At 45.0% G+C, this 27,609-nt stretch overlaps 1 protein-coding gene across 2 annotated transcripts; it reads left to right on the top strand.

Annotated features, from left to right (window-relative positions):
• Nucleotides 1–83: 83 nt before the first annotated feature.
• On the top strand, nt 84–26,432 carry LOC136699573 (ubiquitin-conjugating enzyme E2 E2-like). 2 transcript variants are annotated; one of them, XM_066674392.1, is made up of 6 exons: nt 84–276; nt 5,402–5,593; nt 8,575–8,625; nt 17,693–17,825; nt 20,106–20,253; nt 24,977–26,432. In XM_066674392.1, the coding sequence occupies exons 2-6, from the start codon at nt 5,403–5,405 to the stop codon at nt 25,072–25,074; spliced, it is 621 nt and encodes a 206-aa protein (XP_066530489.1). In that variant the 5' UTR covers nt 84–276; nt 5,402; the 3' UTR covers nt 25,075–26,432. The 2 variants fall into 2 exon arrangements, with proteins under 2 accessions (XP_066530489.1, XP_066530488.1); XM_066674391.1 differs by having other exon boundaries at nt 86–276; nt 5,397–5,593.
• The last annotated feature ends 1,177 nt before the right edge of the window (nt 26,433–27,609 follow it).

Genomic DNA, 27,609 nt, shown 5'->3' with positions numbered 1-27,609 from the left:
AAGAGAGAGGAGATAGAAAGAGAGAAGGTAAAGCGAGAGAGGAGGTAGAGAAAGAGAGAAGGTAAAGCGAGAGAGAGAGAGAGAGAGAGAGAGAGAGAGAGACAGAGAGGAGGTAGAGAGAGAGAGAGAGAGAGAGAGAGGTGGGGGGGCGGTCCGGTTGTTGTTTCTCTGTGTGTCATTAGCGCCGCGGAGAGAAGAAGGACTCACGGGAGGAAAACACGACTTTGACCTCGGATTTTGGACTATTTCCCCGGCTTCTCCCCCTCAGCTTTACAGGTAAACGGTTTTATTCGTGTGTATGTTGTTGTGCGGAATGTGTGTGGAGTGAAGTGAGGCTGTAAGAGCCGTGAAATCCCCGGGAAAAGCTCTGTAGGGGGAGGGTGCGGTGCTTTAGACACTAACGATGGCCATTCGACTCCTTTCAGTCCTTTCATAGCAAATCGCTCGGTTCACAATAAAGAGTCGACTCTTTCATCTTGTAGCATTGTCAGTTTTTGTTAGATTTTAATTTTCAATTTAGTATTCAGACACACTGTTTTTTTTTTATTATACAAAGAAATTAAGAACTAATTTACATACATTTTGTTTAGTTTGTTATTAACCATGTAATTATTGTAGCATGTAAAGGTTATAATTACTTTACAGGATTTTTAACATTAGCTTGTGTTGTATTTAAATTCCAAAAACAATGTGAAATGTCTGGTTAAACTGAGACAATTACACGTCAATGAAAAAAGGTAGAAAACATATTTAGATGCCTTGTGTTATACAGAATAATAACTAAATTATATGTCCTCAATAGTGTTAACGGCCCTTTAGAGGGCAGCAGTGAGTAATGTTTGTTAATTTGAGTCGTGTATATTGTCACACAGCTAGGAAACTGCTCAGTGCTGCAAATTGTGAGCGAGCCAAGTGTCGTCAACCCATGTGGCAAGTGGGCCACGAGAAATATGAATTTGGACTGGACCTGGACCAGAAAAGTTTTGATATCTAGGAAGAGAGCTGTTTAGTCATTTGAGCCACTTTAGACTTCACTGAAATAGCCAATTAAATCAATTAAACATTAGAGCTACACATTTGTTTGGCCCTAGATCACAAAGAATAAGCTCCTTAATTTACGAATCGGCTCACCTAAAAGAACCGACACCGAGCCGACTCTCTAGAGAACGACACCTCTGCTGAGCACACGCTTCATGGCGTTAGAAACAAACGTCCTTCCCACGTTTCTACCGCCGCTCCTCACCTCTGCGTCTCGCGGCGTAACGTGGCCAAAAATAAGTGAATCAGACGTGTATTTATTGCTGTAAAAGTTTTTAAAGAGTCGTTGCGGCTGTGGTGGACACTCGGGAGCCCGGGTTCAGTTTAGGGGTTGGTTTTTTGAGGGTGTATTATTTATTTATTATTTTTCTGCCACAATAATCGATGTAACCGATTTCCTTTTAAAAGAGAAACAGAGAATAGGAGATGAGAAATATGAGAGTTGTTCTTGCATTTCTCACACATGGAGGGGAGGAGTGTGTGTGTGTCTTTTTTAATACCCCCATTGTGGGGACATAAGGATAGGATTAGAGTTAAAGGTTAGATTTAAATATGTAAAAGCAAAAAGGTTAAAGCAACAGCAGTTAGTTGTTTTTTTCCTTAAAATTCCAGCGTCAATATAATTGTGATGATCCACTGAGCTGTAACAAGGAGAATAGAGCCTCTGTCGATGCTATTCCGAGCTTAGCACTACAGAAACAGCACTATGTAACATTTGGATGAGGGTAGGAAACCAATGCCCTGTGATTTCAGGAGAGTTCTGTAAGTGTGAATTACACTGTGCAACTGTAGACAGGGCCCGAGAACAACAACACCAAATGTTACCTAGTGTTGCTTTAAGGTATTAGGGCAGAGGCAGCCGTGGTATAATGGTTAGAAAAGTGGTGTTGGGGCTGAAAGGCCTGGAGGCCAGGGTCCATAAAGCCCTAATCCCTAAACTATCTTCACGATCAGCAGGACAAATGGAGGAGGGGGAGTGAATGAACAATGTTCTATGATGTACAATGTCAATAAAATCATATTAAATGTTTGCAGCACGTGCATGAGTTGCAGCGAATACTCTGGGACATTAGCGGCTCTGTTCACATATGCACTTCTGGAACAGGTCTGGGTTACAGCGCATGTGTGAAAGGGGCTTTAGTGTTAGGTGTTTTTACAAACATGAACCATAGTGAGAGGTGGTAAAATAGATAGAGAAATATTGTCAAAACAGAGCAGGTCCGCTGTTTTTCTCCGTTCTCACGCCGTGCGTTTAGTGACTTTACATCCTGTGTTTGGTCCATATTGAGTTCACACTTGAAACCAACTTCAGCAAAGTTATTTTAGAAACGTTCGCTGTAATCCAAGCAAAACTGACCGCTACGAACACACCCTGAGACACTTTTAAGGCCTTACGGATTTTAATTTACATCTGTGACTCTGTGAGGAGTTTCAGAGGAAATTCGTGACCGGACGGGACTCTCAATAAACAAAGCCTTGCCGTTGTAAAAGCCATTCTCTCCAGGGCTGGGGTTTAAAGACCACAGCAGTGTGTGTGTGTAGATTAAAGGCCCCGGCAGTGAGCTCAGATCTCTCTTCGGAGTCAGTCCATCTCAGAGGAGCTCTTTAATCAAAGAATGACCACAGACAGCGCCGAGGTCAGGGACTCAATCTCCTCAGAACTGCAACGATTCAAGGTGATCAGAGATGAGCTGCTGTTCTACTGCGGGAACATGTCAGACAGACAGGCGGATATACTGACAGATGGACAGATAAATAGACACACAGTCAGCTAAATGGACAGATAAATTGTGAGAGACTGACAGACAATGAGAGAGAGACAGACAAATAGACAGATATTAATAGAAAGAGAGATAAACAGATGGACATAAATAGAAAAGGAGACAGAAAGACAGATCAATAGACAGAGAGAGACTAGTAAATAGATAGATACGGGCATTAATACAGACTGGTGAGCAGACAGACAGACGTAAACAGACAAATGAAATAATCCAGAGTACTCTATTTAAAGGAGGGCCCTAGAAACATGTGGTTATTAATAAATAAGGAATGTGGCAGAACCTGCTAGTTGTCGCTTGTGTCTCCATTTCTGGTGTGATCTAAAAAACCCTAGCTTCCTCTTTACAGCGTGTGATGTGACGAAGGGACCCTGAGGATGGTCCTGAGTGGTTTAGTGAAGCTCTGTGAGTGAACAGGACGACAGGGCTGGGTTCTGAATGAGATAAGAGGGGATTGGGGCTCAGCGGTGTTAAGCCTGACTTAAGCTCGCCCTGAAGTCGGCTGATCCTCAGTGGGACGAGGAGAGGAGCGACTTCACTCAGCCATGCTCCACATCATTCAGCTCAATTCAAACTGTTTACACCTGGAGTTAAGGTGCGTCTTTGGTGATCGGGTCACGTTCGGATTTCACTCGTCCGGGTGTAAACACAGCGAAGGTGCGTTGTGATTGTGATCTGCTTAGGGTCAAATCACTCAAACCACATTCGAAGGTGCTCAGGGACCAACCTTATCCACAGAATGTGTTTTCTGTGTGAGGAAAGCGTTACAGGAGCAAAAACGTGTCGGTCGAGAGAAGGGACAGCGCAGGTGTGTGATTTTCTGGCTAGTGGCTGTTCTCTCGTGGTTCAGAGTGAGTCGAGTAGGGACTAAACCGTGGCGTGTAAACCTTGCAGAGCGTTGATTGTCCAGAGAGAGTCGTCACTCTGCGCCATGCAACGCAGACGTCCAGCACCAACTCTCCATCTGTAAAATCTCCAGCTGCAGCAGAGATCATGTTTGTTTTTATCCGTCTCACGACGGCAGCTCGTAAAGTTACGCTGTTTTGAAGAGGTTCAAACGCTCCTTGGATCGGTGGCCGACAAAAGAATCCAGCGAGAGCTGGACGCTACAACAAGGAAGGAACAAACTCTACTGATCTGTCTGAACTGATGACGGAGCTGTGTTCAGTCCCAAACAACAACAACAACAACACGCCAATACACCATGAGTAAACATCACTTAACATTACCACTGCCTTTGTTGTGGTTTCCAAAGCCCACTGTTCCCGTTAAAGATGGGGTTAGAGACGACACTCGATACATTTCAGGGGGGAGCAGTGGGAATTTAAAACCAACCAGGGACCAATCAGAGAGTAGAGTCCAGTAAATACAACGCAGTGGAAAAGCGCCATCAGAGAGGACAAGGCCAGTTGTTCTCTTTTGGGACTCTCAGCCTTGTTGATCTGAAGCATCACAGGGCTTGAAACCAGCGACCTCCTGATTAAGGTTAACGCTTAGACCACTACAACACTCAGGCCTACATTCCACTTAAAATAGCTCTAAACTTGATGGTGGTAGATTTATTTGCGAGGCAAAGCAGAAGAAGGCAGGAAGTTACTCATAAATTTCATTAAAACAGCAACGAGTGATTGGCACATAGCCATTAGAGCAAGAGTGAAGTGTTCTGGGATTAGATGATTGTAGTTTATGGAGGGCTTGGCAGTCATAGTTAAATACTTTGAGGTTAAAAACAGGTTCATTCAAATCACCCTGGACCCGGAACAGTGGTGCGCTGCATATAAACAACCTTAGGTTTAAAGGGGAACTCCACTCATCTTTCAGAATCCATCAGCAGCTGCAGAGCTGTCAGAACTGTTCACAGCGGTGGTGAATGGAGCCAGACATCCCTCGCAGAAAGCCGTTATGAAACTGAATTAAATAAAAATTAATGGTATTAATTAATTTCAGGGAGGATTTGATGACATTCAGCCGTTATTAATGAGGTCAGGTCCTGGTGCCGGACGATTATTTCTGCTCTCCATCGTATCTTGAACTGAATGGATCCCCATCACTCCACAAAGCACACTTCCACTGTTCCCGGGCAGGGTGACGTTTGGCTCATGTGCAGCTGCTCCAAGGAGTCCTATTAATTTTGGTGTTTTTTTTAAAGAATCTAATTAGTGAATCGGGAGGTTCGGTGGCGCAGCAGGTAGTGTCGCAGTCACACAGCTCTAGTACCTGGAGGTTGTGGGTTCGATTCCCGCTCCGGGTGACTGTCTGTGAGGAGTGTGGTGTGTTCTCCCTGTGTCCGCGTGGGTTTCCTCCGGGTGCTCCTGTTTCCTCCCACAGTCCAAAAACACATGTTGCAGGTGGATTGGCGACTCAAAAGTGTCCGTAGGTGTGAGTGAATGTGTGTGTGTCTGTGTTTCCCTGTGAAGGACTGGCGCCCCCTCCAGGGTGTGTTCCCGCCTTGCGCCCAATGATTCCAGGTAAGCTCTGGACCCACCGCGACCCTGAATTGGATAAGCGGTTACAGATAATGAATGAATGAATGAATGAATGAAAAATTAGTGAATCCCTCTCTTTCTCTCTGTCTGCCAGATCAGGATGTCGAGTGAGGTCCAGCCGAGGCCGGACGACAGTCCGAACACTAGCGGGGGAAGTTCAGATGCTGAACAGAGAGACGTGGGGCCTGTGGAGCAGCCGGAGGAGAGGGAGAGGGATCCAGCTCCACCAAAAAAGAAAGAGGCCAAGATCTCCAGCAAGACGGCTGCCAAACTCTCCACCAGCGCCAAGAGGTGGGTCCAAGGTAGAGTCAGAGGGTGGAGGATGGAGTGGACCACTGTGTTCAAATGATGTAGTTGATAACGATACAACTGAATATCCACTAACATGGAAATATGGGTTTTTCATTGCGCAGCAACTGTGTATAATTCAAGTCACTTTAATAATTTCACTCTGACGGGGATTTGTCACTTTGATCAATAAGAAGTTGCAGTTGTGTGTTTGATATGTCTGCGTCATTGCAGCTACATCTCCAAAACACTAGGGTTGAATCTCAAGTATCTTTCTCCACCCTATGTAGTGCACAGTGTAGGTCATAAAATAATGGTGGTGTACTCCATGTCGGATAATTAAAGCATATATTATGGGCTTTAAGCTGTCTAACGTGTTAGTTTAAAAATTTGTGAAGTTCACCATGTAGGGTGTAGGGTGCTATTTGGGAGTGTATTATACATGCACTGTCAGGAAAGAAACAAATATAACTCCTCAAAGAGGTGTCTGTATTTCTCCCTCAAACCCTGTGTGAGAAAATCTCTGGCAGTGAATGGGCTGCCTTCACGGTGAATGTGTGTGGAGAAGACGTCCACCGTTAATCTCTCCTCAGCTTAATCTGTGTTCGTCCGACTGTGGATGAATGAATATTGCCGTTGAAGATGATGTCCGGCGTGAACATCAGGACATGAGCTGAACTTCCAGTGTCTTTTCTAACTGTAGCTCAGCACGCCTGCTCTAGAACACTAACTGGTGATTCTGTTTTTGTGCCTCACCTATTGCAGATATATTCAGACAGCACCTTCATTAATTGTCTGTAGCCCTTATCCAGGTCAGGGCAGCGGTGGGTCCGGAGCCTACCCGGAATCACTGGGGGCAAGGTGGGAACACACCTTGGAGGGGGCGCCAGTCCTTCACAGGGGGACACACACTCACACATTCACTCACTCACTCTTGGACACATTTGAGTCTCCAATCCACCTACCAACGTGTGTTTTTGGAACGTGGGAGGAAACCGGAGCACCCAGAGGAAACCCACGCAGACACAGGGAGAACACACCACACTCATCACAGTCACCCAGAGGAAACCCACGCAGACACAGGGAGAACACACCACACTCCTCACAGACAGTCACCCGGAGGAAACCCACGCAGTCACAGGGAGAACACACCACTCTCCTCACAGACAGTCACACGGAGGAAACCCACGCAGACACAGGGAGAACACACCACACTCCTCACAGACAGTCACCCAGAGCTGGACTCGAACCCACAACCTCCAGGACCCTGCAGCTGTGACAGAGACACTACCTGCTGCTCTATTGTGCTGCCACCTCAGATAGCACCTTATAATTGATTATTTGTTCAGGTATTTATAATCAAGTGTGAATCACTGTGCTGCTGTGAATCAGTCTCCACCACGGCCTGTGGAACAGCGTCTACCACAGATTGAGCTTATATTACGAGCAGAGGAATTGGAGGCTGCTTTGAAATTTGAAGCAGAGGGCAGGACAGGAGACCCCCCCCCCACCCAGCTCTTAATCAGAAATGTTCCACATCAGGAGAAAGAGTGCTATCAAATTACACAGAGTTAAACCGAACACCGGAGCCGTTTTATTGCAGTCCTCCAGCGTACACCAGAGTTGGGAGGAGCCATAACATTAAAGCCATCTTTTTTCCACACTCATCAGCTCCACAGAGTGAAACTGTTGACCCCGTTTCACTGTTCCTCAGTGCTTAGGACCCCCACAGAGTAGGTGTGATGTGGTGGTGTGTTAGTGTGTGTTGTGCTGGTGCGAGTGGATCAGACACAGCAGTGCTGCTGGAGTTTTTAAACCCTGTGTCCACACACTGTCCACTCTGTGAGACACTCCTCCCTCGATGGTCCACCTTGTAGATGTAAAGTCAGAGACAGTAGCTCATCTGTCGCTGCACAGTGTGTGTCAGTCGTCCTCTAGTCCTTCATCAATGACACAGGACGCTGTTGGCTGGATGGATGGACTATTCTCAGTCCAGCAGTGACACTGAGGGGGTTAAAAACTCCAGCAGCACTGCTGTGTCTGATTCATTCGCACCAGCATAACACACACTAACACACCACCACCACGTCAGTGTCACTGCAGCGCTGAATAATTGTAGAAGCATTGAGGTCGTTTTAATATTTTGGCTGATGTACAGAGTTTAAAACCTCATTTTGCTAAAGTGAGGGTTTTTTTACGCATGGATGATTTTATTCCTTCTAAGAGCCTTCAGGAGCTCCAGAGCTGAAAGAACGTGGATCAGATTTCACAAGCAATCTGTAGCTTACATAATCATCAGGCAGTAAACCACAGCTTTACACACACACGCACACATACAGACGTTTCCTCTCGGCTGAGCGGAAAACAATGACCCTCATTATTACTCCTTGTGGTCCTTAAAAGCAAAACTACAACAAGGCTGATATTATGATACAGACTTTTAAACAGCAGCCACTGTGTGTGTCCAGTTGTGTGTAAAAGTTTTGGCACCCGTGGTCACATGACCTCTTTTACTGACCTGAATACACAAGTTAAACACAGACACTACAGTTTCCTGCAAGCCTTCAGAGAATATATACCACATTGTAAATGACACGTCTAGCTCCACTGTGCCATAACCCTGTATTTGAGGCTCTGAGCTCTTTCTGGAGCTTCTTTATCTCGACTCGCCCACGGTTCGTGCTGAAGAAATCACTGTTGTTTGGTTTCAGCTGGGAATAAACTTGAACGTGAAGGAACTTGTTTATGTTTGTGGCCATGCACTGAACCGGTTCCTCTCTGGTGAAAAAGGGCTAAGAGACTCCACCTGTAGCGCCACCATGCTGCTCACATTCAATATTGCAGTTACATGTGTGGGCTGTTCTTCTTTAGTGTGTTTAGGTTCGTTATCTTGCCCCAGACTTGATTTCTTCTTCACGTCATGAATACAGTTGCTGTAAATGATGATGAAGGAATGAATGACTCTGTCTTCCTTTTCTCCGCAGGATTCAGAAGGAGCTGGCGGAGATAACCCTTGACCCACCACCGAACTGCAGGTAGGAGGCTGTGTTTGCTGTGTGTGTGGCATTTATTGTATTTGCGGTGCTTGCTGTGGGGTGAGGGGTGTTTAAAGGGGTTTAAATTGTGTTGGTTTACTCTGGAACTTTCGGCTGTTTGGAGCAGGGCTCGATAAATGTGACTGGGTTATCTTTTTGATTGTTTATATTTATGGGATGATTTAAAGCTCATAACTGGCTCTATGTTGCTGTGTGTGTGTGTGTGTGTAGTGTGAAGAAACTGAGGAAAGGGTGAGAAGTGTAGAGTTTAAAAGCTGAGTTTTGGTTTTAGTCCAAACGCTGTTAACCTTGATGGTAATCTTAGCTGGTGACTCTGCAAATGTGTGTGTTTGCCAAGAAACGTGTCAGAGCGTGTGTGTGTGTGTGTATTTGTGTGTGTGTGTTTAAAGGATATTTTGCTTGGAGTTTACATTGTGGCTTTTGCATTTTTAAATATTCTATTTTATAATTGAAATTCTGAGAGGTGGTGGTGTGTTCTCTCTGTGTCTGTGTGGGTTTCCTTCCACAGTCCAGACACACCAGTGTGTGAAACTGTCCACAGCTGTGAGTGTGTGAGTGAGTATGTGACTGGGTGAGTGTCTGAAACTGTCCACAGCTGTAAGTGTGTGTGTGAGTGAGTGACTGGGTGAGTGTGTGAAACTGTCCACAGCTCTGAATGTGTGAGTGACTGGATGGGTGAGTGTGTGAGTGTGACTGGATGGGTGAGTGTGTGAGTGTGACTGGATGGGTGAGTGGGTGAGTGTGACTGGATGGGTGAGTGTGTGAGTGACTGGGTGAGTGTGTGAATGACTGTGTGAGTGTGTGAGTGAGTGATGCTGGCTGGGAGTCTCTGGTAAAGATTAATGCACAATCAGATACAGATTTTTAAGATTTTCTCAAGCATGGGCTAGAGCAGTGGTTCCCAAAATGGGGGGTATGCCCCCTGGAGGGTAAGCAGTGCAGGTTTTTTTTTTTTGGGGGGGGTTGGGGGGTTGGGTGCAGTGCAGCAACGTAAATGCATACATACAAACATCACACAACCCTTTTGAAATTCCACTGTAAATGTGATTTTTTTTTTTTTAACTTTTTTGTTTGTTTTTTTAAAAAGAAGCAGAGTTTGGATTCAGACGTGTCACAATCTGGAGGCTTTAAAATGTTCATATCTACAAAAGGGAGCCATTACAGAAAACGTTCTGGAACCCCTCACTGGGCTGGAGCTGTGTTCTTTGCAGCAATGGAGCTTTATCTCATTCCTCTGGGATGAGTTGGAGTGGTGTTCATGATCCGGAATGTATACCCCATCATCAGCAGCTGACCTCACTGATATTTATGTGGCGGAATGCCACCATATCCTCACAGCGGTGCCCTTGTAATATTCTTCCATCAATCTCACAGTGTTGAATATGAGCGCTGTGACTGGATTTGAGATGACCTCGCTGTGAGTGTGTGGTTGGTTGAGGTTGTGGTGAGCTGAGTCAGTTCTGGAGGAGTGGAGCTCTCTCTCCGAGGCGAGGGTGAGGCCGGTGTCTGCTTGGACGTTCTGCCGCGAGTTGTGTGTGTAATCTTTTGTGACACTTGTTTTTTTCTTATATTCATGTCAGACCGCCAGGGCTCAGGCGAGGAGAAGCAGATTTCACGCCGGGACATCGAGCACAAGAGCAGCTCTGGAATATCTGCAGCTTTCAGGACAAATGGATTTGCCTGAAAAAGAGGGAAATGGGCCATGGTTTATTCTCTGTTTAAGGAGTTAAAGGGAGCTGGGGTTAAAATAATGCAGGGTCAAGCATATCTCATACAGTAACTAGCTACTTGTGTGAGTGAGTGACTGGGTGAGTGTGTGAGTGAGTGACTGAGTGAGTGTGTGTGAGTGACTGAGTGAGTGTGTGTGAGTGACTGAGTGAGTGTGTGTGAGTGACTGAGTGAGTGTGTGTGAGTTACTGAGTGAGCGTGTGTGAGTGAGCGTGTGTGAGTGAGTGTGTGTGAGTGACTGACTGAGTGAGTGTGTGTGAGTGACTGAGTGAGTGTGTGTGAGTGACTGAGTGAGTGTGTTAGTGAATGACTGGGTGAGTGTGTGAGTTTCAGCGTCTGTTCCTTTAAATGATAATGAGCCACTCACTGTTCACCCCGACCCTGAGCGCACAGCAGTGAGGAGCGAGGAGCAGAAGCTCTGGTTTTTAGCTGTTTTCACTCGGTTCTCTTTCTTCACCTTTTATACTCAGTGCTTTTTACTCTTATTTCTCCATGCTCGTTATGTCCGTTTTGCTGTGTTTAACCTCGTCTTTGCGCTATCACAAACACGGGTCCAGCGCTGTGATTGGACAGAATCAGATGAGGGGGCGGAGCCATTCTAAAGTTTTGGCACTTGACGTCAGAAGCGGAGCAGAATCGGAACGCCTCGTTGTATTGTGTGTTTTCTGACTCAGGCAACACAGAGGAAACTCAATAAGGGGTTGGTGGGCTCCAGATTCTCACATTGAGGTTTACATGCACTGAACAAGGCATTTGTTTATAATCTGTTCCAATTAAAACAATTCTCATTAGACTTCTGTATTTAGAGGATTGGTGCCTGAACATAGGTATTGTTTACAGTCACAAATTCACTACATTTCCTGATCTTAAGCCAACTCTGTTCATATCCGGATTCTGTGTTAGACAAGATAAAATAATCCGTTATTAGTCCCACAGTGGGGAAATTCAGAGTGTTACAGCAGCAAAGGGACAAAAAAGTACTCAGTAATAAAAAGAGGTAACAACCGAAAAATAGTATTTTTTTTATTAAAAATAAAAAATAGAATATAAAAATATAATTAAAAAACAAGAAATATCAAAACCTCTGAAGAACATTCACAGCTAAAAGTACCTGACAGTTGTAGATAGAATAGTTGTACATAGAGTTGAATGTGGTCTCGGGATTGTGTTCTGGTTCCGTTGAGTGCGAGTCACTCCTTCGCTTAAGGGCAAGGCCTCCCGGTTCTTCTCGCCCAATGCTCTCAACTTTTGTGTTTCAGACAACATCAGATGATAGTCGATGACTCTGTGTATCACCCCGATCCTACCAGGCTTAAACACATCCAACATGAAAGTATACCTCCGGCTTAAAGGATTTAGACTCACATCTGCTACTTCAAGCTAAAGTTGCACTTCAGAATTAGATCAGAACAAAATACAAACCCAGAACTTGTTCCTCCGCCAGCTCCGCAGGCTCCGTCAGTCCGACTCCTTCATAAGAATTCATGCTCTGTGCCAGGGCTCGGAGACGGCATCAAGAAACAAACTGCTTCACTCAGAGCAGAGCCAAGATTTTAATGTTTCTGGTTTGAACACAATTACAGCCAGTGGTTCCATGTGCTACGTGTCCAAAATTTTGTAGACATCCTTTTAACAGAGAACTTTACACTGTGACACACACATACACAGTGTGTATAATCCCTTCTGAAGAGCGTGAAACAGAATGGGACACCTAAGGTCACAATCCCCACAACCCCCCCCCCCCTCTGGGTAGTGGAGCTCCAGCCTGTGGAGCTCTGAGATTATTTAGTGAGGATTTTGTGATGTCACAAAGCCAATTGACACATTTAAAGGCAATATTCTCCTGATCAGGCTCTTCACGCTGAAGTCAGAGTGTTTGAGTTTTGGTTGGCATCGGGCTGAAGGTGGAGGTGAGGAGAAGTGTTTGAGTGTGTGTGTGTGCGTATGTGTCACTGCTGCTCTCTCTCTCTCTTTTAATCACCACATCCTTTGATTCTTTCATCAGCTCTCTGCCAAAACACTGATCAAGATTCCTCAACAGGCAAAATGGGCACAGGGTGGAGTCACACACACACACACATACTCACACTCTCTCTCTCTCTCTCGCTCTCTCTCGCTCTTCTCACTTTATCTTATATTCACACTCTCTCTATAGTCATTGTAACATGTACCAACTTCCTCTTGTGCTTTCTGAAGTTGTGGGTTTAACAAAGCCTCCCACCCAGACAGATAGACAGACACACACACACACACACACACACACACACACACATATATATATATATATATATATTATACACCTGCTATACATAAACCCACACACACAATGTGCAGAGTGCCAACCACATAGATGCAGGTGCATTACATTGTTTTTACAAAATGTCAAATCACAGCCACACACACACACACATATATATATATATATATATATAACTATGTTATCAGTTTATTGAGCTGATTACATCCCTATATTTGGAAATAATGCAGTGTTTTAAACATGAATTCATTAATACTGTATTATTATTATTTATTGTGTATTCCTCTGGTTTATTGTTATTGTACATCACTGACCCTCCCTCTCACAGTGGAGACGCTGCAAACCAATAGTCGATACATGTTCAGCGCAGACGCAGCTATTGCAGACAGACTCCACAGCACACGACCAACAAACAAACAGTGAACAAACAAACAAACAAATGGAGGAGAGGCGAGGCTTCCTTCTTCTCGAAGCGGCACTCAGTTTGGATGCAGGGCGTATTCTCTTTGGAAAACGTGGAGTGAAATGAGACGCTCTAGAGCAGCTGCACATGAGCCTAAGGTCACTAGGGCTGGTGGGGATATGAAGCCCCCTGCCTCCAGACTCTCTGAACCGAGGCAGGATTTCCGTTTGAGTCGGTCACAGTGTTAGATCTGGTCTCAGGTGACTGTAGACACACACACACACACACACACACACACACTGTGAGTGGATACTGTGTCCATTCAGCAATTACACTGATGGCATGAATTACAGATGAGTGAAGAATAGAGAGAATGTTGTCAACAGAAGTGCTTTAGAGCGAAAGAGAGCGAGAGAGACAGAAGAGAGGGAGGAAGAGGGAGGGAGAGAGAGGAGGAAGGGATAGAGATAAAGGGGGGCAATGGAGGAGAGAGAGGAGGGACAGATGTAGATGAAAACAGAAAGGAGAGAAACAAAGAAAAGCAAATAAGGGAAATGTGTGTGTGAAGAGTAAGAGAAAAGAAAGAGTGAGTGAGAAAGTATAAAATATCCCGTACTCTGGTCTGGAAACATCAGCACTGCTTTGTTCTCATCAAGTTTTTTTGCATTAATGTATGAGGAAGGAGAGGGGTTTTGCGGTGTGTGTGTGTTCTGCTCATGTCTCTAATTTTATATTGATGAAGTAAAAGTCTTTTAGATGAATGAGGTGAGGAACAAATCTTCAGCTCTGTGTAGATCCAGAGCTTGTGTCTGATTGGCTCTGCTGGACGATATGAGAGGAGTTATCAGAGGGCGGTTCCTAATAAAGGTCTTGTTTCTGATTGGCTCTCCTTGATGATATGGGAGGAGTCATCAGTAGGTGGTTCTTAATAGGGATCTTGTGTCTCATTGGCTCTATTGGATGATATGGGAGGAGTCATTAGTGCGCCCGTCTCTGATTGGCTCTATTGAACGATATGGGCGGGGTCATTAGTGTGCGCTTGTGCCTGATTGGCTCTATTGGCGATATGAGAGGAGTCGTCAGTGGGCGGTTCATAATAGGGAACTTGTGCCTGATTGGCTCTTTTGGACAATATGGGAGGAGTCATCAGTGGGCGGTTCCTAATAGGTAACTTGTGTCTGATTGGCCCCCCTGGACGATATGGGAGGAGCCATCAGTGGGCGCCTGTTTCTAATCGGGAGCTTGTCTGATTGGCTCTATTGGACAATATGGGAGGAGTCATTAGTGGGCGCTTGTGTCTGATTGGCTCTATTGGACGATATGGGAGGAGTCATTAGTGGGCGCTTGTGTTCGATTGGCTCTGTTGCACATTATGGGAGGAGTCAGTGGACAGCTCCTGAATCGGGAGCTTGTGTGTTATTGGCTCTGCTGGCAGTTATGGGAGGAGTCAGTGGGCGGTTCCTAAATCAGGAGCTTGTGTCTGATTGGCTGTGGATGTTTCTCTTCTACAGATTATCTCCTGACTGTGGGGCTTGTACTAACTGATCTACTGAAGATCAGATTCTCCTTTGGGAACGAGGGTCCTCCTCCTGGTCCCCAGGGGATTTTCTGTGTTGTAGCCCCCAATAAACCACTGTGATGTGGTCAGTTTGTGACCTGTGCGTTGATCTACACACAACACTCACTGCTGCAGTAGAGCTACAATAGCGGAGTTGCACAGTTCCCTATAATAGTGCCTTTTTTAGAGTTGAGGGGTCATGAAATGTTGTTTATACATTATAAAGGGGTACTTGTGTATGCTACATCTGAGTGTGCCATGTATTGGTGTCGTCTCCATGGAGATCAATGCCTTCTACAAAACTGGCATCCTACATCCCCCTGGGAGCGGTTGCTAGGTGACAGCATTCAAGCCAATCGGGATTGTTTCAATTGGTTTGCTCCTTATGCGGAGGTCAAAGGGCCTGTGCTCTACAGCAGGGTCACGGCACCACATTTTCCTGGGCTTTTTGCAGGGAAAGACCCTCAACAGCTACTTTGCGTTGCTGGGGATTTGTTCTTTCCCTTTCTTCCCTGCTGTCTTCCTCTTCTTTTTGGTCTAAAGGGCAAGGGACAAAAGCCGGACACAAGCTGAAGCACGGGTCACCACAAAGGACGAGAAGAGTCTTTTCTGTGTGGGACGTTGGAGAATGTCCATAGCTCTGATGGCTTTTACACTGCCAAAGAGAACTCACAAATATGTCCTCACGATACCTAACTACGTCCTCACGATACCTAACTACGTAACTACGTCCTCACGATACCTACCTACTTCCTTATGATACCTAACTACGTCCTCACGATACCTACCTACTTCCTTATGATACCTAACTACGTCCTCACGATACCTACCTACTGCCTTATGATACCTAACTGCGTCCTCACGATACCTAACTACGTAACTACGTCCTCACGATACCTACCTACTTCCTTATGATACCTAACTACGTCCTCACGATACCTACCTACTTCCTTATGATACCTAACTACGTCCTCACGATACCTACCTACTGCCTTATGATACCTAACTGCGTCCTCACGATACCTAACTGCATCCTCACGATACCTAAGGATACCTAACTACGTCCTCACGATACCTAATTACATTCTCATGATACTTAGCTACGTCCTCATGATCCCTAACTACGTCCTCACGATACCTAACTACGTCTTCACGATACTTAGCTACGTACTCACAGTACCTAACTACGTCCTCACGATACTTAGCTACATCCTTACGGTACTTAGCTACGTCCTCACAATACTTAGCTACATCCTCACAATACTTAGCTACGTCCTCCCGATACCTAGCTACGTCCTCGCGATACCTAACTACGTCCTCACGATACCTAGCTACGTACTCACAGTACCTAACTATGTACTCACGATACCTAGCTACATCCTTACGATACTTAGCTACGTCCTCACAATACCTAACTACGTCCTCACAATACTTAGGTACGTCCTCCTGATACTTAGCTACGTCCTCCTGATACCTAGCTATGTCCTCCCGATACCTAGCTACGTCCTCGCGATACCTAACTACGTCCTCACGATACCTAACTACACCCTCACGATAATTAGCTACGTCCTCACGATACCTAACTATGTCCCCACGATACCTAACTGCGTCCCCACTATAATTAGCTACGTCCTCACGATACCTAATTACGTCCTCACGATACCCAACTACTTTCTCACGATAACTAACTACGCTCTCATGATACTTAACTACGTCCTCATGATATTCAGGACCAGGAGCAGATTTACCAGATGGAGAAGTGAAAAAGCCGGGGTCTTTGCTGGTTGTGTTCACAGTGAAGCGTTTGCAGGTGGTGAGCCTCTGCTCTTATAACTTCAGGGTGTGTGAGGGTGTTCTGGAGGCTTGGGATCGAGTCAGGCCTGGGGTTTTCTCGGGGAGTCAGGGATGTTCAGGAGGCTCAGGATTGAGTCAGGCCTGGAGTTTTCTCGGGGGTTGAGTGGCATTCTGGAGGCTCGGGATTGAGTCAGGCCTGGGTTTTTCTCGGGGGTTGAGCAGCGTTCTGGAGGCTCGGGATCGAGTCAGGCCTGGGGTTTTTCGGGGGGTCGGGGATGTTCAGGAGGCTCAGGATCGAGTCAGGCCTGGGTTTTTTCTCGGGGGGTGGGGTGTGTTCTGGAGGCTCGGGATCGAGTCAGGCCTGGGTGTTCTGGAGTTCTGGGACTTTCATTAACACATTTTAATGGATGAGAGGAAGGAGGACATTGGCGGGTCATCAGTGTCATCCTGCGATCAGAACATGAAAAGTCAGCTTCTATATCTGGAAGATAACCTGTTAACGCTTTCTTGGCTGCGATGTTGTCGATTTTGTGTGTGTCTGTGTGTTATTGTAGCTGCTGAGAACTGGAGCAAAGCCTGGACTGCAGCTGGACAATTTTGGGAGGAAATCACCAGAGAGATTCCTCTCTCTCACACACCTCCTCTCTCTCTCTCTCTCTCTCTCTCTCTCTCTCTCTCTCTGTCTGTCTGTCACAAACACACTCTCTCTTTCTCTGTCTCTGAAATTCTCTGTCTCATTTTTAAAAACCTATTTTAGTCATCCTTTTGACTCTCTGTTCTCTGTGTCTCTGAGAAGGGGGATTTCTCTATAAACATTAATGTTTAGTTTCGTCATACACTCTCTTTCTCACACACACATGCACAATCATTAAACACACATTGAAGAGAGTCTTGGGAGAGAGAAGGGGCTAGTAGTCAGAGAGAGAGAGAGAGAGAGACAGGGAAACAGAAAGGGAGGGATAAAAGGCTAGCAGGAGTAAAATGAGTGAGAGGGATAGTTGTTTGTGCCACTCATTTTCCCACAGTCCTTCACTCGTACTTGCTGCCTAAGCCTTGGCCCTGCTCTGGGTGCTGCCCCAGCCATCCGTAAATACACCTCCCAGTTTGTACATACACCTCCCAATGAAACAGAATCGGGTAGTGGATGTTCTCTTAAGAGCTTGTTGATTTCCAGTGGGGCGTGTGTGTGTGTGTGTGTATCCTGTGTGTGTCTGGGGGGGAGCGGGGTTTTTTGCTGCTGTTTCAGTGCTGGTTGATTCAGTGTGACTGTTTTCTCTAAACGGTGTGTGTTTTGTGTGTTTCCCAGCGCTGGTCCTAAAGGAGACAACATCTATGAGTGGAGGTCCACCATCCTGGGTCCCCCCGGCTCTGTGTACGAGGGCGGAGTCTTCTTCTTGGACATCGCCTTCACCCCCGACTACCCCTTCAAACCCCCCAAGGTCTGTTGAAACCCCTAATGCATTCTGGGAAATAACATACTTTTCCTTGTCCATCAGATTAAAGCCGTCCCTTCTCTGGGAACTGGGGACACTCTGCTGAGGGGACACTTTCTCTTCTGTATTTCAGTGACAGCTGGGGACAGGGAGTGGACACAAACATTGAAGATTTGTTACAAATATTAATGAGCATACACGTGTGTGTGTGTGTGTGTGTGTGTGTGTAACGTAATATTTGAGATTTGTGTTGGTGAAGTATTTTGTTTACAATTATTCAAAACTGTCTATGATCTCAGGTTACACTCTGGCTCTCACACTGTTACAGATCTGTGTATGTGTGTGTGTGTGTGGGGGGGGGTTCAGAGGATGATATCAACCGACGCTTCCTCTAAAAAATCAATATATATTGATGATATCAACCGAAGCAGCCTCTAAAAAAGCAACTGTGGAGAAACTCAGCCACTTTCTGCAGGTCACAACCTCCACGGGTGCACAGCTGTCTCTCTCTCTCTCTCTCTCTCTCTCTCTCTCTCTCTCTCTCTCTCACACACTCTCTCACACACTCTCTCTCTGGCTCTCTGTCTCTTTCTGTTTTTTCTTTATTTCTCTTTCTCTCTCTCTCTCTCTTCCTCCTCTCTCTCAAACACTTCCTCTCCCTTTCTATTTATAGTTTTATCTTTAACTTTCTCACTTTCTCTACCCTCTACTTCCCCCCACCTCTCTCTCTCTCTCTCTCACTCACTCACTCTGTGTGTGTGTGTGTAAATGAGATAGTAGAAATCCTGATGTTCAGGTTTGTGTTGTCGTTCTGAGAATGAAACTAAACCCTGAACCCCAGACCGCTGCAGACTCACACATGGCGTCACTTTGTACACACACTCACACACTCTGTTTATACACACACACACACACACTGCAGGGGCGTGAAGGTACATGAATACATAAGATTGTACGGATGTGAGTTTGGCTCCAAGTTTCTTCTCTTTCAATGATGCACAGTCAGATCTAATTGCACCCGCTAGTGGAGTATCTCCAGCCTGTTGGAAGCTGCTTTAAAGCAACACTGGGTAGTGATTTTACCTCAAAATCATTGTCATGCTTCACTGAGCTGTAACAGGGAGAACAGAGCCTCTGCCCTTCTATTCTGGGTTCAGCACTGCAGAAACTGCACTGTGTAACTTTTGGAGGAGGGTTCCTAGAGGAGACTCTTTCTGACAGATAGTTTTTTTAACGTGGTTTTATTGGAGGAGCAGAGACCGCTGTCCGTCTCCCGCAGCGTGTCGTGAAGAATAAAGCTGTGGGTCAGAGCTCTCGTTGGATCTGAACAGTGAAGTGACTCGACGGATTCCTCTCAGCCCAGGGCCAGAGCAGGACTGAGCTCTGTTTAACACTGGGTTCAGAGCCTCCAGCAGCAGCAGAGACCTGAGGTCAGCTCAGTTGCCTCAGGCTCCCTCTCATCCCTCCATCATTCTGTTCTGCTTCTGAGGTCAACTTTAATATTTGTTTGTTAAATCTTATTCCACTATCACCTCAGTTTATAAACTCTGTGTGTGTGTGTGTGTGTGTGTGTGTGTGTGTGTCTTTTGAGTAACTGAAGGCCTAAAGGGCAGACTCACTGATGTTTTGTTTTCTCGTTTCTCAGGCTCTTTAACTCCCCCCCACACACACACACAAACACACGCACACAAACTCACTCACATTCTCTTTCTCTCTCTCACACACACAGAAACACACTCTCTCCCTCTCTCACATACACACACAAAATGTCTAGCTCTCTCTCTCTCTCTCTCTCTCTCTCACACACACACACACACATTCTTTGTCAATCTCTCTGCTTATTTCTGCCGTAGACATACACTAACTCTTTCTTTCTGTCTGTCTGTGTCTCTGCCTCTCTCTCTCTCTCGTGTGTCATGTGTGTGATCATAGTTTGGGTGAAGGGTGGTGTGGAAGGTCTGTGTTTGTTTCTGGTAAATATTTGAACATGTTCTTGAATTTCCTCCTGATTTAAAATCCCAGGGATGGAGGTGTTTTACACTTCACCTTGCATCATTTCCGTGTGCATTTGATGGCATTCAGCCAAATAAACTTTTGTGAGGTCAGGTGCTGATGTTGAATGGTTAGTTCAGGATCATAAACCCCTCTCCAGCTCGTCCCAGAGGAACCGGATGAAGCTCCATCCCTGCTCCACAGCCCAGAGCTGGAGCTTTACACCTATCCAGTCCACACTTGGTATTGAGTAAATATGTAAGTGGGAAACTAAAGCCCTGCTTGTTGTTCCAGGTGACGTTTCGTACGAGAATCTACCACTGCAACATCAACAGTCAGGGAGTGATCTGTCTGGACATCCTGAAGGACAACTGGAGCCCTGCCCTCACCATCTCCAAAGTGCTGCTGTCCATCTGCTCCCTCCTCACAGACTGTAACCCAGGTAAGATCCTCCTCTGAGACCCTCACGGGGATAAACACACCAGGCTTTAAAGGTGCAGTCTGTGTTTCTTACCTCCAGAAAGTAATTATTTATTATTTAATTTTGTGGAGTTTTAAATGTAACATGAGATGAAGAGATGGAGTCGTTTTGTTGTCTCTGATTGAACTGGTTTATGCTCCACAGAGTGGGTCCCCTCATCCAAGGTAGTGAACACACAGACACACACACACACACACACAGTGGTTGGCAGCCATCCCCAGTGCCCAGCCCCAAGCTTGCTTCTCTAACTTTTTAGGCCCCATGTATGTGACTTTCTGAGTCAAACACAGCTCCAGAAACACACACAAACAGAGCATTCCTGTTTTATTTCCTATTATTTATTTATATGAAATTACATAAATGACCCCGTCTAGATCCACTGGGGAATAACGCTGTGTGTGAAGCTCTGAGCTCTTTCCTGAGTTACCCTAACCCTAACACTCCACATGCCCACAGACCACGTCACAGTTCTTGCTGAAGAACCAACTCTTCTTTGGTTCCAGCTGGGGATTAAGCTTGTTCACGAACCAGTTCCAAATTTAGTCTGAAACCGTTTCAGTTCCTTGTTGGTGGAAAAGAGCTGTAGATGTCAGGGGTTTCATACCGTGAAGAGGAATCAGGGGAGAGGACTCTTTATGCGGCCTGTTGAGTTTGTTGAGTGTGTGTGGTTCCCTGCTGATAAACGCATTCAGATCTCAGTCTGAGTTCAATACGCCACTCCTAAGCTCCAGAGCGGAGTTCCTGAAACAAAAGCAGCGTGCCCCCACCTCTTCCTCCTGCTTTTTCAGAGAATTCAGAACTGGACCTCTGTGCTTTGTCCTGAAATCCCTGATTTGTGGCTTTAATCTGTATTATGACTCCACAGAGTCCCTCTTCAGCTGATTAGGAATGTAAATACTCTGCTGTGTGCCTTTCAAATACGACTGGAATTTGGTTAGTCACCAGGACATTTTGCATGGCCGCTGTGTGAATGGTTAAAAGGCGACATATACTCCACTCCTCCACAGTTGTTTCTTAATGAAACATCTGTGACCTGATTCAGTCCAAACCCCACGAGCCCCACAACTGTGTTTTCCCCCTGTGTAAACAGCCCTGTTCTGAACGCCCGCTTTCAACACCTGTTCCTTTAAATGATAATGAACAGCCACTCGCTGTTCACCCCGACCCCGAGCGCACAGCAGTGAGGAGCGAGGAGCAGAAGCTTTGGTTTTTAGCCGTTTCCGCCCGGTTCTCTTTTTTCTCCGTTTTACTCAGTTCTCAAATGTCTCCACTCTTCTTGTGTCTGTTTTGCTGCGTTTAATCTCGTCTTTGTGCTCTCACATAAACGCTGGTCCAGTGCTGTGATTGGACAGACTTAGACGAGGGGGCGGGGCCATTCTAAACTCTCTGCACTTGACGTATTTGCGGGTGGTTAAACCTGTCTCAGCCGTCCACAGGCAAATTAAACCTCACTATTAAGTTCTCGCAGCAAAACTACAAAAATATTCTTACAGCAACTTCAGAATGAGAAATAACAGAAGACTACTCTTCCCAGCACTGGCCAACTTACTCTAATGCTCTTTCTAATGGTAACCAAACGGTCAACATTCCACACAGTCGTCATTGCTCTTCTCGCTGCTTTAGACCGATGGATTTTGAATGAGCATCTTGAGGCAATCTGTGTAAATAAAGATTAGCATCCTCTCTGGCAGAGCTAATCGATATGTGACCGAGGACGGCTGCGGAAATGCGGCGTTAATGACGACAGTCTGGCTCACGTCCAGCTCCTCGCTCCATGGCAGGAGGCAAATTAGTCCCATCTCATCCCGGCCTCGGAATGAGAGGGGAAGATGGCTCCTGGCATCATTACCACTGTTTTCTGGCATCGTCCTGATGGGAACAAAAATGCACATGCTCCAGAACATCACAGCCACCATAACAATAATCGTTTTCCAGCTGGAGGTGAAGCCGATGGCGTTGTTTCTTAATAGAACCGATCTCCTGCTGGAACTGCGGCGTAACGGCTGTTTACAGTCATAAAGAGAATAAAGAGGCATTCCTGTCCCCCACAGGAGATGTAATAGAGGACAGCATCTAAACAAACACTCAGACATGTTTGTCTTTATGCCTTCTGAGGACGCAGGGTCCTGTTTAAGTGTGTAGATGTGTGTATTAGATATTAATAGATAGATATTAAGACCATTTCAGATGCTGCATGTGGGCCAGAGGGGTTTAAAACCCCCACCACTGGGCTGTGGAACGGTGGAACTGTGTTCTCTGGAGTGATGGCGCTCAATTCAGTTCCTCTGGGATGAGTTATAGTGGTGTGAGTGTGATCCAGAACTAATCACCAACATCCGCACCTGACACTCACTGATGCTGTTGTGGGTGAGGACCATCAGATCCTCACAGCAATGTTCCAGCATCAGATGTAAAGCATTAATTTCAGGAGATGAAAATGATTTTAATGTAGGCTTTCCTTTTGGTTTTCTTTCGCAGTCCTGAGTAATACACAAAAACATACACACACTGTGTTAGAGCCCACTTTCACAGCGGTGCAGATTTTATAACTGAGCTCAGTGGTTCAGACACACACACACACACACACATTAAGCCAGCTCTTTGCTGCAGGGGTGAATGGGAATGTGTGCCTCCCTCCCCCTCCCTCAGAGCTCCTGAAGGTGTTATTCATGGAGGAGAGATCAATGAGACGCAGCTCATTAAAGAGGACCAGGGCCCAATGACAGTTAATTAACCCTCATAGGCCTTTTACCTTCACACACACACACACACACACACACACACACAGAGTCGTCATCAAACACCTCAGTGTGCCGCGTCCTCTAACCCTTGTAGAGAACACTCACTTACAGCTCAAGCACCCCTGCTAAATTACAATGTGTTTTCTGTTTAGTTTATACTCAAAATTAATAGTGAACACACACACACACCTGCAGGTTTTGGTGCATACAAGTAAATACAACAATAAACACTGCCTGTGTTAAAAGGTTATGGCACATTTTTATATGTATTTTTTTATTTTGGGTCACATGTTAATGTGAAGAAAATTCACATAATTCACACACTCACACACACAAACATATTCACCCAGTCACTCACACACTTACACCTGTGGACAATTTCACACACTCACTCAGTCACTCACACTCATCTAGTCACTCACACACACACACAAACACACCTACCTGTGGACAGTTTCCTTGCAGCACCACTGTGCCTATTACATAGAAACTAACCCTAGCTAATGTTTTTAGAAATGACTGAACAAAGAAACCTTTATAGATTTATTGATTTATCTTTATTGTCATTATAGTACAAGTACAAGACAATGTAAACATTATTGCTGTGCAAAAATAGAAAAGTTCAAGGGCAAGAACGTGCATCAATTATATAAATCGCTATACATATTGCAAATCAGTATATTGTCGCTGTCCAATTAAAAACATGTATTTTCCAAAATAAGATTTTATAGAATATGACGATCTGTGGTAGATCAGTCCGTACGAGCCCCACCATCAGGAGAGTGTCTGCAGAAGAGAAACATCTACAGCCAATCAGACACAAGCTCCCGATTTAGGATCCGCCCACTGACTCCACGCATAACATCAAACTGAACCAATTAGATACAAGCTCCTGATTTAGGAACTGTCCACTGACTCATCTCCATCCAGTGGCTTCTAAACTATAACCAATACAGATTGATCCACACAAACAGCAACAATATATAAACAGGTACAATGCTTACAAGTTTATATAACAAGCTTTTACAGTATATACACCGAATGTACATTAAAACCATGTGCAATAATGTACAGTGTGCATACAGCATTCATCCATACTGTACATGTGTAGTGTGTAGACAGTATGTAGATTATAACTTGGGGTGTCCCCAGACCTCTGCCCGTGACTCTACATGGCTCCCTTGCCCTCAGCGGCTGACCTGGGGCCAGACTCATGTGTCAGTCAGTAATGGTGAGAATTTGCTGGAGGCTGATCCCAAAGCGTTGATAAAGAGACTCTCTCACAGTCTCAGCCTTGTTTACACAAACTCTTCAGGGTGATCAGGATGACCCTCTCGAAAAGCTCTCAGCCAAAGGGGGCATACTCCTCTGCGGCTAAAATAGCTTAACCTTGACCCCCTCTTAACCCCCAGACTGCAGTATGGAAAAGACACTCAAAGACATTAAAAATACACTTCCAGTGAAATGACCATTCTTCTCAGTGTCTTAACCTTAACCTTCTCTTTGTGACCAACATTTCTTGACCTCCCCTATTTTCCTAATACAGCATCTCTAAGTGGAAGTATCTGTAATATCTAACTCTGCATTTGTAGCTCTACTGCAGCGGTGAGTGTTGTGTGTAGATCAGCACACTGGTCAGAAACAGATCACATCACAGTGGTTTATTGGGGGCTACAACACAGAAAAGCCCCTGGAGACCAGGAAGAGGAGGAGGACCCTGGTTCCCACCCCGCAGGGGTCAGTCAGAGTGATTCTGGCGGCAGAAACAATGACAACAAAGCTGTTTTATTTCTCCATTTCTTTCAAATTGTATAGAACAAAAACTTAAAAGGATGATTAATGACTTTGGTAAATACTCTCTGCGGTTTTAAGGTGGTAAAATGAGTGATGGATTAAAGGTGGCTCTATCTTCTAATACTTTTTCCTCTCCTGTGTTTTAACAGCGGATCCTCTGGTGGGAAGCATCGCCACACAGTACCTGACCAACAGAGCGGAGCACGATAGGATAGCCAAACAGTGGACCAAACGCTACGCCACATAGGCCCTCCCCCTCCCTACCTCCTACTCCGTTTGTTCCCCCACTGCCCCCCAGCCCCAAAAATGAACTGTCCTTGGTTTCTCGTTGACTTGAAAGGTTTTTTTATACAGTGTAGTATGTATCTAAGAGCAGATGGGGATTGTAATGTTCTGTCCACTGCGCTGAATGTTGGCATGGTCATCAAAAGCTTTATATTATTATTATTATTAATAATATTATTATTAATAATAATATTATTATTATTTGTACTGTTATATTGTTCTTATTACTGTTCTGCTGTTGATCTGCATTTATTGAGGAGCGTCCAGTGGATTTTCGTGTGTTTTGGGCAGAAGACGAAGACCAGGCAGTGGTCACTGAATTTATTTTTCCATGAACAATTTTGATCTCTTTTTTTTTTATTTTTGATGTTTAACAAAAAAACATCAGGTTTTTCCTCTTTGAGTTAATGTGGAACACTATGGCTCTGGCCTGCTATTATTTCAAAATGCCCACTACCGCTTCAGTATATCAGGGCCTTCTGCTGTATATACACTGATCAGCTATAGCTTACACACTCACTGACCACAGGAGCACTTTGCAGTTAATTTCAAAGTCCCTTTTAAAGTCTTTTTTCACCATCAGTGTGTGGATGCAGGGTTTAAAAACTCCAGCAGCACTGCTGTGTCTGATCACATCTGCTCTGTGGGGGTCCTGAGCACTGAAGAACAGAGGGGAAGGGGGGGGGGGGTTAAAAAAGTATGCAGAGCAACAGATGGACTACAGTGTGTAACTGTAGAACTACAAAGTGCTCCTGTGTGGTCAGGGCGTGAAGAAACAAAGAGGTCATGGTAATGTTATGTCTGATCATTGTATGGATGCGTACACACACACTCTCCATTGCACAAAATAGGCCAAGCACAAAATGGGACCATGTACAGATTTAGGTTTAACAACAGATAATAAAGAGAATATCCCAGAAAGTTTGAAATGATCAGCATTTTATAAGACGCTGCTCACAGACCCACCCCCCCTCCAACACACACACACACACATCAGGGTGTGGAGAGGAGTTCTGGTGTGTAGATTAATAAAATCGAGTTGGGAAAAGTTCTGAACCCCTCTGCTGTTAAACTCCGTTTTTTCAATGTGAAAAGCTCCCACACTCAGTTCCTTTATCTGTTTCATTAATTCTTCTTTGTTTATTGCTTCTTTACACCTTACCCTTTCACCCTTTTGGGCCTGGCCTGTTTGCACTGTAGTTTTGTGTATCCCGAGGTCCTGCAGCCATGGGCTGTTTGTTTTAAAATGCACATTGTGTGGGAAAATCTCAGTCAGTGCTCTGTTGAGTGAATAAATGCTGTGTTGCGCTGAAAGTTGGTGTGGTGTTGATGCTGGTCTTTGTGAGGCTCCTTCTGTGTTGATCTCTCTCAGAGAGAATAACATCGCTGTCCAATGAACATAGTTTAACCATAGCACTGTGTAAACATTTAACAAAGAGTGGACCAATAGAAATACTGTAAAATGACTCTGAATAAAAATGTTTTACATTGACTTCCTTTGAAAGTTAAGAGGGTATTTCCTTCTTTGGTAAAGTTGCTGTTTTGGTGATACATGTATTTTTTGGACAGCGATGATATTCTTCCTTTTGACCTCAGCTGGGATGTTTTGTCGTCGTGTGTTTTATCGAGTGAAAAGAAACTTCATAGTGTTTACCACACGGCTGGTCAGGCCCAGTCCAATCAAAATCCTTCTCTTATGAGTATTCTGGGCCTGCTGGAATCTATCTCTAACTAGGGCTAGACAATAATTCAATATCAATATATATCGCAATATAAAATGTTTCAAAATATCGGAATATATACAATGTTTTCAGTATTTCAGTGCACGTTATTTACAGCATCTGTCACTGACTGACGGTCATTAGGGGGCGCTGCCCTGTTCACTGCCCTCAATTTTAAAGTTATTTTAAAAATATTGACAAAGCCAAGAGGCTTATATTTGACGGTGATGTCATGTTTCTTGTTTGTTCTTGGCATTCGATATTGGAATTATAACATGATAAAAACTTGGGCCGTATCGTCCAGCCTCACATCTAACATGTTGTGGAATGAGGTGGAATTGTAGTGTAATGATGGGTGAAATGTCTGCAAACCTGTAATATATAAAACAAAACGCAGGGGTCAGTGGTCATTTTTGGAAAGCTTCCTGTCCCTGCTGCTACTTGTAGTGAATTTGATGTGACTGTAAACAATAATTATATTTTGGCAACAAACCTCTAAATACAACACAGGAGAACTGTTTTAATTGGAACTGAATTAAACAGTGTATTTAGTCAAAAACCTAAAGCTGAACATATCATAAACAATTACCTTGTTCAGTGCATGTTCACATTAATGTCTTTATCTGGACGCCCCAACCCACACACTGTGAAACAAGACCAAACTGTTTGTCTTTTTCAAACAGTGTGCTGCCTGAGTCAGAAAACATGGGAAAAAAACGAGTCGTTCTGATTTTGCGCTGCTTCTGACGTCAATGATTTCAATGATTCAATTATTA

This window comes from Hoplias malabaricus, chromosome 6 (genome assembly GCF_029633855.1).
Source record: "Hoplias malabaricus isolate fHopMal1 chromosome 6, fHopMal1.hap1, whole genome shotgun sequence".
NCBI lineage: Eukaryota > Metazoa > Chordata > Actinopteri > Characiformes > Erythrinidae > Hoplias > Hoplias malabaricus.
This window is presented reverse-complemented; position numbering and strand designations above follow the sequence as displayed.

Excerpts from the sequence above, each read along its gene's own strand:
- LOC136699573 (XM_066674392.1), top strand. The coding sequence starts at position 5,403 with ATGTCGAGTGAGGTCCAGCCGAGGCCGGACGACAGTCCGAACACTAGC. Across the intron at positions 5,594-8,574 it reads CTCTCCACCAGCGCCAAGAG|GATTCAGAAGGAGCTGGCGG; the intron begins GTGGGTCCAAGG and ends TTTTCTCCGCAG. Across the intron at positions 17,826-20,105 it reads ACCCCTTCAAACCCCCCAAG|GTGACGTTTCGTACGAGAAT; the intron begins GTCTGTTGAAAC and ends TTGTTGTTCCAG.